A 12,812-nucleotide genomic window follows, 5' to 3' on the forward strand; every position below is an offset into this window, starting at 1 on the left:
GAGAAACTCAGCAGGTCTGGGAGCATCTGTGGACAGTTGAGTCTGGTATGACTTTCCTTCCGGACCAACCCAGTTGCTGCCAGATGTGCCAAGTTTCTCGGACATTGTCTGCGCTTGTTTCTTGCTGATACAAGACCTCCATTGCCTTGAAATGGGTCTTTCAGCTACTGATTCATACAGTCATATAGCACAGAAACAGACCCTTCAGTCCACGCCAACCATGTTCCTAAACTAAACTAGACCCATCCCATCTGCGATTGGTCCATATTCTATACCTATTTATGAACTTACCTAAATGTCTTTTAAATGTTGTAACAGTACCTGTATACACAGCTTTCTCTGGCAGCTCATTCCACACACAAACTACACTCTGTGCAAAACAAAAGCTGCCCTCTCATATTTTTTTTGAATCCATTTCCTCTCACCTTAAAAATATCCCCCATTGTTTTGAACTCCCCCACCCAGGGAAAAGACCCTGGTCATTCACCTTATTTATGCCCCTCATAATTTCATAAAATTCAACTTCTTATGCTCCAGTATGTCCCAGCCTTTCCCATCTATATCTATATCTCAAACTCTGCATTCCTGGCAACATCCTGACAGATCTTTTCTGAACCCTTTCCAGTTTAATAATATCCTCTTATAACAGGGCAACCACAACAGCACACTGCTTTCCAGCAGGCCTCATCAACATCCTGTACAACCTGAATATGATATCCCAGCTCCTATACTCAATACTGTGACCAATGAAGTCTGACACATGCTTCCATTGTTTCACGGGAACAGACTTCTGAATTAGTGCCAGGACCTAATGGCTGGGATGGGCTGTGATGAGAGGTGTGACGCAGGACGTGTGACACAAAGTGTCCTTAATCCTCTATCATATTTACTTCAACAATCCCTGCTTCCTGCTTTTATGATCAAACCTTTCAATTCTCTATCAGTGGGATCTGTTAATGAGATGAGGTGGTAGCTGGTAGGGCTTAGCACAGGAAGGAAGGGCCCAAGTGATTCACAGATAGGGATGAGAGATAATGCATTAAGATTAATTTTGAAGTGCAGCAAGGTCCCTCTGTTCCAGTTAGTGCAGTTACCTGTCAAACACACTGGGTCAGAGTTGGGTGAGTAATTCTAAATTAAAACAGGATCAATGTGACTCTCAGATCATAAACACAAGATTAACTAGCTAACAAAATTTCCGCCATGGCCCTGGGAAGGCACTGAAAGACTATGATTCTAGTACCATCTGTCCTCTGGAGTCGCAACCAACTGATTATCCTTTAAAAATAAGGAGTCACCCATTTAAGACAGAGGTGACTAGATGTGTCTTCTCACAGAGTGTCATGAGTCTTTGGAACCTTCTTCCTCAAGTGGCGGTGGGAGCAGAATTTTTGAATATTTTTAAGGTGGACACATAGATTTTTGTGTTATAGGATGTTACAGCAACAGGGAGTGGGCCATTCAGCCCTTCCAGTCAGTACCACCATTCAATGAGATCACGGCTGATCCATATACCTACCTTTTGCCCATATCCCTTCATACCTCTGTTTAACAAAAATAGAACATAGAACAGTACAGCACAGAACAGGCCCTTCAGCCCACAATGTTGTGCCGACCATTGATCCATGTATGCACCCTCAAATTTCTGTGACCATATGTCCAGCAGTCTCTTAAATGACCCCAATGACCTTGCTTCCACAACTGCTGCTGGCAACGCATTCCATGCTCTCACAACTCTCTGTGTAAAGAACTCGCCTCTGACATCCCCTCTATACTTTCCTCCAACCAGCTTAAAACTATGACCCCTCGTGCTAGCCATTTCTGCCCTGGGAAATAGTCTCTGGCTATCAACTCTATCTATGCCTCTCATTATCTTGTATACCTCAATTAGGTCCCCTCTCCTCCTCCTTTTCTCCAATGAAAAGAGACCGAGCTCAGTCAACCTCTCTTCATAAGATAAGCCCTCCAGTCCAGGCAGCATCCTGGTAAACTTCCTCTGAACCCTCTCCAAAGCACCCACATCTTTCCTATAATACGGCGACCAGAACTGGACGCAGTATTCCAAGTGCGGTCTAACCAAAGTTTTATAGAGCTGCAACAAGATCTCACGACTCTTAAACTCAATCCCCCTGTTAATGAAAGCCAAAACACCATATGCTTTCTTAACAACCCTGTCCACTTGGGTGGCCATTTTAAGGGATCTATGTATCTGCACACCAAGATCCCTCTGTTCCTCCACACTGCCAAGAATCCTATCCTTAATCCTGTACTCAGCTTTCAAATTCGACCTTCCAAAATGCATCACCTCGCATTTATCCAGGTTGAACTCCATCTGCCACCTCTCAGCCCATCTCTGCATCCTGTCAATGTCCTGCTGCACCCTACAACAGCCCTCCATACTGTCAATGACACCTCTGACCTTTGTGTCATCTGCAAACTTGCTGACCCATCCTTCAATCCCCTCATCCAAGTCATTAATAAAAATTACAAACAGTAGAGGCCCAAGGACAGAGCCCTGTGGAACCCCACTCACCACTGACTTCCAGGCAGAATATTTTCCTTCTACTACCACTCGCTGTCTTCTGTTGGCCAGCCAGTGCTGTATCCAAGCAGCTAAGTTCCCCTGTATCCCATTCCTCCTGACCTTCTGAATGAGCCTACCATGGGGAACCTTATCAAATGCCTTACTGAAGTCCATATACACCACATCCACAGCTCGACCCTCATCAACTTTTCTAGTCACATCCTCAAAAATCTCGATAAGGTTTGTGAGGCATGACCTACCCCTCACAAAGCCGTGTTGACTGTATTTGATCAAGCCATGCTCTTCCAGATGGTCATAAATCCTATCCCTCAGAATCCTTTCTAACACCTTGCAGACGACAGACGTGACACTTACTGGTCTGTAATTGCCGGGGATTTCCCTATTTCCTTTCTTGAAGAGAGGAATTACATTTGCCTCTCTCCAGTCCTCAGGTACGACTCCAGTGGAGAGCGAGGATGCAAAGATCTTCGCAAGTGGCGAAGCAATTTCATTTCTCGCTTCCCAAAGCAGCCGAGGACAAATCTGGTCCGGGCCTGGCGACTTGTCAATCTTAATGTTTGACAAAATTTTCAGCACATCAGCTTCCTCTATCTCTATTCATTCCAGCATGCACACCTGCTCTTCAAAGGTTTCATTCACCACAAAGTTCTTTTCTTTCGTAAAGACAGAAGCAAAAAACTCATTAAAAATGTACCCACCTCAGATTTAAAATTAACAACTGATCCAGCATCCACTGCTGTTTGTCAAAGGGAGCTCCAAACCCGTACCACCCTTGGAGTAAAGTGGTTCCTAACATTTCTCCTGAATGCTCTGTCCCTAATTCTCAGACTATGCCCCTCATTCTAGAATCCTCAACAAGTGGAAATTGTTTATCTTCATCTGCTCTGTCTATTCCTGTTAATATCTCGAAGAGCTTGATCACCCCTTAAGCTTCTAAATTCTGAGAAAACAGGCCTGATTTATTTAATCTCTCCTCATAACTTAAATCTAAAAGTCCAGATTTTTTGATAAGCAGAGGGCAAAGCAGTAGATGGAGTTATGGACAGGTCCAACTTGAATCTAGTAGAATGGTGAAAGAGATTCAAGAGTTCGAAATGCCTCTTCCGGTTACAACTTGCCCCGCAATTCAGTCTCTAATTTCCTCCATCCATGTGCAGAAAACAGTCACTCTAAGCTTGGGCATTGCAACACTGACATAGCCGGTGATAGAATGACCCGCGCTCAGCTTGCAACTCTTATTGCGAGGCCAAACTTTACAAAATTAACAGCTGGTGTTACCTCTGTCCTCACTTCGAGAACCGACTTAAAATCATTCGACATGGAGGCCAGCCGGGACTGTGAAAGGAATAGATAATATATTACCAAAAACTGGTCAGGTCCGAGCGCCCTCAGCATCTCTAACTCAGCACCAGAAACAAAGGCTCACTTCAGTCATGCGAATTCACCGACAACGTGCTGCGACTGAGGTGAACCAACGTGTTCCTAGTCCAGAAGGTCATCAACAATTAATGACAAGCCCCACGTATACTGCAGCCTCGTAGTGTACAGCAACTTTGTCTGAAATATGGGACCAAACAAACACTGGCAACAGCCACTTCAGGAGATATTCGGTGACTTAAAGCTTGGCTTTACACAACCATTGAAAGGAGGAGGACAGAGAGCGAGAGGGAGAGAGGGAGAGGGACAACGAGAGTGCGAGCAAGAGATGGAGAGGCAGTTCCTGAATTTAGGGCCCCAGGCAGCAGGACGCACAGCCACCAGTGATGGGAGTGAGACCCACACCTGACGACGCAGGCAGATATAAAACCAGTTTGTTCCCCTCACACTGGCTCCGTGATAAGGATCCAATGTGACAGTGGTGTTACCTGTAGCGAGACCACAATTGTATTGGAATGCGTCTGTAAGTGACGGCCATTCTGGCTCTCCTTAGTTCTCACGAAGTCCTGCAGTTGTGCAATCTGCTTGTTCAGGCTGTTTATATCCTAAATCATTCAGAAACAAATGATATGAACAACTAGAATCTACGAACTAAAACACAGAATCATACAGTATAGGATTAAGCCACTTATAGAGTCATAGAAGTTGGCCCATTGTGAAAAAGCTATCCTATTCGCCCAACTCCTGCCTTCTCATTTCCCCTGGACCTCCAAATTTTGCCCCTTCAAATATTTATACCATTTCTTATTTGAAAGCTCCTGCTGAAGTTGTTCCCGCTCCCTTTCAGACAGCACACTCGGATCAACAAGTAAATAAGATTCCTGTCTCTCCCCTTCCTTTTCCCGATGAACTTAAACCCGCGTCTTCTGGTTACTGGGCACCTTTAAGCTTGCAGTAGTTTTTATAGGTGCTGCCGGCACATTCCCAGGTATTAAATCAGTCTATGGGAGGAAAGGTCTCTCATCAGCAGCCTTGTGGAGTGCGTCATAGAATTCATAGAATCACAATCCCCTACAGTGCGGAAGCAGATCATTTGGCCCAAAGAACATCCCACCCAGACCCACCCTATCCCCGTAACCTGTAGTTCCCATGGCTAGCCTACCTAAGCCTGCACATACCTGGGCAATATGAGCAATTTCCCATGGCCAATCCACCTAAACTGCACATCTTTGAACTATGGAAAGAAACCGGAGTCTTAGAGAAAACCCCCGCAAACACAGGGAGAATGTGTAAACTGCACACAGAAGCTTGCCTGAGGGTGGAGTTGAACTCAGGATCCTGGTGTTGTGAGGCAGCAGTGCTAACCACTGAGCCACATGAAGCAAAACAAGCACTTCTTTCAGTTTCACTAAATCTCATGCCTCCCCATGTGAAGTTCACTGTTGTATTAGCCCCTTTTAAAGCAATGCTGAGGTTCATAATCCTTGTTGATAACTCAGTCCCTGAAATGTCTACAGCTCCTATCACCACCTCAGAATGTCCTCAACTGGCTATGGTCACACTTCGGGACTATGTTTCCAAGATTGTGCAAGATTCTACAGAAATGCAGGTCTTGACTATCTTCAAGGCAGAAATTGTGCAGTTTGAAAAAAAAGTGTTCCAGTCAATGTGCCAAACCTGTTTGATGATGTAGGTCAACTCCTCAATTTCAATAGCTTTGTCATCAAACAAGGATTTCCGCTTCGCCACTGTCACAGAACCAGGAGTCAGTGTCAGTACAAGTGAAAACCAACTAAAACACAACATCAAATCAAATCTAACTGAGGGGCTCAGGGTGTTTATACACAGAATAACAGATACCTGGGAGTGAGTTAAAGACTGCAATCTAAGCCAGAAGTTTAAAAGGTTGACAAACAGATTAACAGTCCCGACACCTGAGTCATCAATCCAAGAGTGGATGTGAGGCAGTGCTCTAGCTAGGCCTGACTACTGTTTCATACAACAGTTCAGCATAACTTCCATTTTTTGTACTCAGTGCCTCTACCTATACAGCCCAAGAATACACGCACTTTCCTAAAATTCTCTACGTCCTCCTACTACCTTCACGGATTTATGTTCATGCTCACCGTTTGGAACCATGCTGTTAAGTTTATATCATCTCTCTAACCGCTTCTGCCAAAACATCACTGGGCAAAATTCCATCTGCCTGGTCATCTACGCCCAGTTGCAATCAATTGGTATCATCCCCGCTACTGGCTACAGATCCTAGTTTGGCATCATCTGCAAGATCAAATGAGGTCAATGGGTTGAGGAGTGGCAGATGGAGTTTAATTTAGATAAATGCAAGGTGCTGCATTTTGGAAAGGCAAGTCAGGCAAGACTTACACATTTAATGGTGAGGTCCTGGAGAGTGTTGCTGAACAAAGAGACCTTGGAGTGCAAGTTCAAAGTTCGTCAAAAGTGGAATCACAGGTAGACAGGTTAGTGAAGGTGGTGTTTGGTACGCTTGCCTTTATTGGCCAGTGCATTGAGTACAGGAGTTGAGAGGTCATGTTGCAGCTAGACAGACTTCAAACTAGAATAGACAGACAGGCTACTTTTGGAATACTGTGTGCAGTTCTGGTCTCCCTGCTATTGAAAGTATGTTGTGAAACTTGAAAGGGTTCGGAAAAGATTTGTGAGGATGTTGCCAGGGTTGGAGGGTTTGAGCTGCAGGGAGACACTGGACAGGCTGGGGCTATTTTCCATGGAGCATCAGAGGCCGAGGGGTGACCTTATAGAGGTTTGTAAAATCATGAGGGGCACGGATAGGGTGAATAGACAAGGTCTTTTCCCCAGGGTGGGGGAGTGCAAAACTAGAGGGGCACAGGTTTAAGGTGAGAGGGCAAAAGATTTAAAAGGGACCTAAGGGTCAACTTTTTCACGCAGAGGAAGGTTGCATGTATGGAGGGAGCTGCCAGAGGAAGTGATGGAGGCTGATACAGTTACAACATTTAGAAGGCATCTGGATGGGTACATGGATAGGAAGGGTTTAGAGGGAGATGGGCCAAATGCTGGGAAATGGGACCGGATTTATTTAGGATATCTGGTCAGTGTGGACGTGTTGGACTAAAAGGTTTGTTTCCGTGCTGTACATTTATGACTAAGTTTCTGTTCAAATTGCCTCTGTTTTAATTCAAGTCATGTCCACTGTGGAACACTGGCACTATCTAGTGCTTGATAGCAAGAGGAAGACAGTGCTGCTGGGTTTCTCAAGGCTGAACTGAAATGTGGAGCCAGGGTCCAGGGTGGTGGGCTGAGAAATGCAAGTGACATTCGGAAGCATCAGGATCAGAGACAGTCACCAGAGAATCATGCAGAATGAACAGTTCCATGTGGTTAGCGGAGAGTAAGCAGGCCTGTGCACATCTGTAAGTATGCTCACTTCCCACAGTCTGGGTAATTCAGCAGCAGCAGCTGATGTGTGGGAGAAAGTCAAGCCCCGCAAATCAGTGCAGTGCACAGTGAAAGGATTCAGAGCACTCTGAAGTGATTTCAGGCAGACACAAGAACACTGTGGAGTGATCTCAAGACCAGTCTGTGGCCGGCATTCCCTTGATTTGAGGGGCACATCAGTGTTAACTTGACTGAATGGGCTGATTCTTCACCTACAGATCTATGGGCACTTCTTAAAATTTGTTTGTGGATGTGAGCATCGCTGACTGGGCTAGAATTTACTGCCTATCCCTAACTGCTCAGAGGGCAGTTAAAAGTCAACCCCAATTGCTTTGGGTCTGGAGTCACATGTCAGGCAAACCACATAAGAATAGCAGATTTCCTTCCAAAAGGACATTTCATAGAATCCCTAAGATGTGGAAGCAGGTCCTTTGGACCATCAAGTCCCCACCGACCCTCCAAACAGCATCCCACCTAGACTGATGCCCTTACTCTATCTGCATAACCCTACATTTCCCCACGGTAAACCCCACTTAGCCTGCACATCCCTGGACACTATGAGCAATTTAGCACGGCTAATCCACCTTTACCTGTTTATCTTTGGACATTAGTGAACCTGACGGGTTTTCATGACAATCGACAATGGTTATCATTAGGCTAACTTTACCTTCCAGATTTGTCATGGTGGGATCCGAAGCCAGGCCCCTACAGCATTAACCCGAGTCTCTGGAACCAGGTTTACAGGTCCAATGCCTTTGCCACTATGTGACCCCTGGGGGTTGGGGGCAGGATGTATCATGAGGCAGTGGGATCTGGAAAGCATGATCGGTGTCCTTTTCTCTCTCTCAGTTGCTGCTCCAAAACATCATTCAGGCACCTGCAAAGCACTGACGCAGCTTGACAGGCAGGTTGCTGCCAATTTGAACGATGGCTCCTCCCAGTCATGCGTGTCAATGCTATGTACTTCAAGGAGACTTTCAGAGTGCCTTTGAAGGGTTTTCTTTGCCCTCCTCTGTAGACGCTATGGTCAGTTTAAATTTCTCCATTCAGCCTGGGTTCCGCACACGCCACGAACACCGTGCTCCACAGACACGTACAGACCCCTCCTGCTATCGGTAATGCAGATGTAGGGTGGGATGGGGCCATGCAAGGACCTGCTACCTGCATGTGCCCTTGGAACTTGTGGAGAGGACGAGCTGGTGCAGGAAGGCCCCAGTACTACTTTGGGTCCAGCATGGCAGTGCCAGGATCAGCAGTATCTCACAGGGAGGCCAGCTGACTCAAGCATCTGAAGCCCGGCACAACTGCTTAGGGCACTAACACATCATGCTGTCCTAAAGCAATTGCCCCGACCCCCCAATGGACCGTTCTGCCAGCTGGACAGAGAATTCCATAAGGAGACACAATAGGGCTATTTTATTCTAATGACTCATTTACTCACGTATGGTCAGCTTTTCCAGCTTGGAGAATGTATTACTCAAATCTTTACCGATCCGTCTGCAATGAAAAAGATAGTGGTATCACATTCTTCTGCAAGGCATGAAATCTGTTATAAGCAAAGCCAGGGAACTACAGTCGTCAGACTGACCACTAATCTTTGTAAGCGCCTTTGCAATTTGCTATGGGCTCACTAGTTAGTAGCCAAGTACATAAAGGGTCTTAATCAACATCGACCCAGCTGTGTTTGCTTGCTAATGATGGGAAATCTTGGATACAGCTTAGATTCAGAAGAAAGCTTCCTCTATCGTTACTGGAAGTAACTGCCTCTATCAAATACTCCAGGGCAGGGACCGCACAGGATTAGATAGAGAGCAAAGCTCCCTCTACTCTTTTAGACTGAAAATGAACCTCTGTTCACGTTTAGTTTAAAAGGATAAAAGGAAAGTACAGCCTTTTCGACATTGTTCACATCAAACACTGCCAGGACAGGGGCAGCACTGGGTTAGATACAGAGTAAAGCCAATTTAGCCCAAAGATTACATGTATGCTCTTGATTTGGCTGAATCTTTTTTCACAGCAAGTTGGAGTCTCATTTGGTGGCTTTGCCACAGCAATCGCAGGTGTCCCTCACATCAGTCAACAGTAGGGCATGACAGTAAACTTGTGCTGCTCAAACCCCAGCACTGTCCCAGGCTCCCAAAGCAAAGCCTGCTGTTTTTTCTAAATCTCAACGCCACAGGCAAGGCATGGACTATTGCCAAGGTAACCAGTACCTTTGTCAACTCATGGTTGAAATGGAGGCAATTCAACAAAGACACTTTTCACACCTTCACTAATCCTACAATAATTCAGACAGGTGAGAAAATATCAGCTCCCATCATCAGTGTTGTGCTAGCTGATGTCAGCCAGCAAAGCTGGCAGCTTGGACATGGCCTGTGGGCTCGGGAACGGAGGGAATTAACCATAGCTCTTGTTCTCCGTTGCAACACAGCAGTTCTCACTGTGCAGTACTTTCTTGGGACGCTAAGGAAATCTGGCATGTTCGTAAAGACTCATACCAATTTTTACAGATGCATCATAGAAAGCATTCTATCCGGATGCATCATGGCTTGGTATGGAAACTGCGGAGAGTTGTGATCAGAGCTCAGTCCATCACACAATCCAACCTTCCATCCACTGACTCCGTCTGTGTTTCTCGCTGTCTCAGGAAGGCAGCCAACATAATCAAACTCCTTCCACCCCGGTTATGATCTCTTCCAACCTCTTCCATCAGGCAGGAGATACAAAAACTTAAACACAATTACCAACAGATTCAAGAACAGCTTCCAACCTGCTGTTATTAGACACTCCGAACGGACCTCTTAAATTTTGAATTTAATGTTGATCTTGTTCTTTGTGAACCTTCTCTGCAGGCATAACATTGTAATCCTCGCTCTGTTCTATTACCCTAATGCACTCTGTATGGTATGATGTGCCTGTACTGCACACAAAACAAACCTTTTCACTATACCTAGATACAATGACAATAATAAATCAAATCAAGTGGAAGTGGCGCAGGGCACCCATATGCCTGGTTTGTTTCCAGTGGGCACTCACTTTGCCATGGTGGTGAACTCGCTCCGCTGGCGTACAGCATTCAGGAGAGGCTTGTTAACTTGTAGCCCATTCTGAAAAGACAAAAATTAGATGCAGGGGAATCAAATGCCATGCATAAAAATTAACATGTGTATTCAGACGGCATCTTTGACAATCCCAGAAAGGGTTAAGGTCTTCCACAGTCAAAAAAAGCACTTCTGTTTTTAATAGTATGTCAGTGATGGAATGTAGAGAACATGGCAGCTCAGCTGTGCACAGAAAGATTCCATAAACAACAAGTTAATAATGTGACCATGCGTTTATTGATGGAGAGGAAGACCACGCAGCCGGGAGCGGGTTTAAGAGCCTGAGGGGAGATGAAGTGAGCATGTGCACGGGATGAAACATTCGCTACGAAGAATAGCACAAGTCGACCCAATAGCTGCAGAGATTCTCTATCACTCCAAGCCTCACACAGCATCCGCTTCCACAGGAGATCACGAACACTCACCTGTCTGCTTTGCATGGACTTGCAAGCAGCAACAAACTCCTGCGTGCGATCGCGGCAGGACATGATCTCTCCGTGAATGGCGGGGGCCGGGCCAGAAGCAATTGATGCTGAAGGTATGGGTTTGGAAGTGAGGACTTGCGTCTGCGTTGGCCCGAGGTAGACTCCCTGCTCAGTACTGGAGGGACCGTGGCGTCTTCGCGTATTCATCGAGGCTCATAACCCCTGCCTGCAGACAAGACCAGAGTGAGAATTCAGATCAACAACCTGCATTTATACAGTGCCTCTAAGGTGGCAAGACCACTACAGTGGTATCTAAGGAGACCAAAAGCTCAGTCAAAAGGGTTTAAGTTTTCAGGACCCGTTAAAAGGAGGCAAGAGGTTGGTGGGGAGGTATTTTCAGATCTTAGGCTCAAACAGCTGAAGGCTGGCCACCAATGGTGCAATCAGGACGGTCAAGGTGACATAAAGGAAGAGATTTCAAAGGACAGTGGTGCTGAAGAAGCTCAGTGTTAATAAGGGACAAATCTATGGCAATATTGGAAACCAGGAATGAGAATTTTAAAATCAAAACATTGTTGGACATGGGTCAGCGAGCACAAGATATGGGAGTCACAGTGGAAATGGCAACTTGTGGATCAGGACCAAGCCACTTCTTTCAACAGTAACACTCTTAGATGGCAGCTCTTCAGCAGACGATGACACTGATAGAGAGCCACACATCTACAGCTCTGACCGGTATGCAGTTGCAAACTCAATAAGCTGTGAGCATGTCACCCTCAGCAAAGCTGGAGGAAATGTAGGGCCAGCTTGTCTCCCTGCATACATGACCGGAAACCAAGTCCCCCAACCCCAACCAACAGAAACATTTTAACTCATGCGCCATCAACAGATAAGCTCAATGTTAAGTTGAGGTTAGGGCAGTGTGTCTTGTGTGTTAGGGCGTACTGTGTGCTCTTGTTGTTGTCTATTTGGTAGGTACCTGTGGATGGAGTTGTGGAGATATCCAAGCATAGCAAAGATTTTGTATAAATGCTGTTCCTCTTTCCTGTATAGTTCTGGAGTGTTGCAGTGGGTGGTGGTGCATTTAAATAGTTATTTCAGAATGGAAAAGCAAGCTCAAGGGGCTGAATGGCATGTTCCTACCCTTAATTCATATGCTTATATGCTGACATGTAATCTGACTTTGAGAGGCAAAAGTACAGACAGGTGTGAGAGATGAGTGTACTTGTTGGGATCATCTGCAGAGTAAATCCAACTTTTGACACATATATTTCATTTACAGTCAGTCCCTCCTTGCTATTGGGGTTGGAGGGAAGGGTGTTTACTTTGATTTTATTTATTATTGTTGTGCTAGGTACCTAGGTTCACCTAGGTACAGTGAAAAGTTGTTTTGTGTGCAGCACAGGCAGATCATGTCACACAGAGCGCATTAGGGAATAGAGGTGTGCGAGGAATGCAATGTTACAGCTGCTGAGGTTTACAGTGAATACTGAAGACTGGAACTTACAAGATAACCTGAAGAAACTAGTCAAACGGCATACAAGTACCATATTAAATCTAATATAGATAAGTTCAAGTGATGCATCTCAGAGGGAAGAATGAAGAGGCCATTAGGTCCTTGAATGATAAACAGGGGAGAGGAGCAGAGGCATGTGGACACAGATTTCTACAATCAGTAGAAGCAATGACATAGATTTGTGCTTTTAATAATTTGTTTAGTCTAAGTACAATAAAGTTCTACAGAGACAATTGAAAAGTTGAGCCATTGTGTTAAACTTTCATCAAATCTTAATTGGACTAAACTTGGAAGATATTGTGAACATATTTCACATCTATTTTATGAAACAGACATAAAAGCACCAGACAATGGGCAATGAAAAATATTAAAAAGTTGATACTGAAACTGAAAGGTTATATCTCTCTATTTCT

At 45.2% G+C, this 12,812-nt stretch overlaps 1 protein-coding gene across 1 annotated transcript in view; it reads right to left on the reverse strand.

Moving 5' to 3' along the window:
- Positions 1-12,812, reverse strand: part of stx5a (syntaxin 5A) — a 31,396-nt gene that overhangs the window by 7,184 nt on the left and 11,400 nt on the right. The window contains exons 2-7 of the mRNA XM_059641478.1: positions 10,884-11,109; positions 10,394-10,464; positions 8,799-8,854; positions 5,600-5,670; positions 4,411-4,527; positions 3,824-3,880 (exon numbers count right to left, since the gene is read on the reverse strand). Coding sequence (XP_059497461.1) covers positions 3,824-3,880; positions 4,411-4,527; positions 5,600-5,670; positions 8,799-8,854; positions 10,394-10,464; positions 10,884-11,090 — 579 coding nt within the window. The 5' untranslated portion in view covers positions 11,091-11,109. The remainder of the gene's footprint in view (positions 1-3,823; positions 3,881-4,410; positions 4,528-5,599; positions 5,671-8,798; positions 8,855-10,393; positions 10,465-10,883; positions 11,110-12,812) is intronic.

Source organism: Stegostoma tigrinum, chromosome 42 (genome assembly GCF_030684315.1).
Source record: "Stegostoma tigrinum isolate sSteTig4 chromosome 42, sSteTig4.hap1, whole genome shotgun sequence".
NCBI classification, from domain to species: Eukaryota; Metazoa; Chordata; class Chondrichthyes; order Orectolobiformes; family Stegostomatidae; genus Stegostoma; species Stegostoma tigrinum.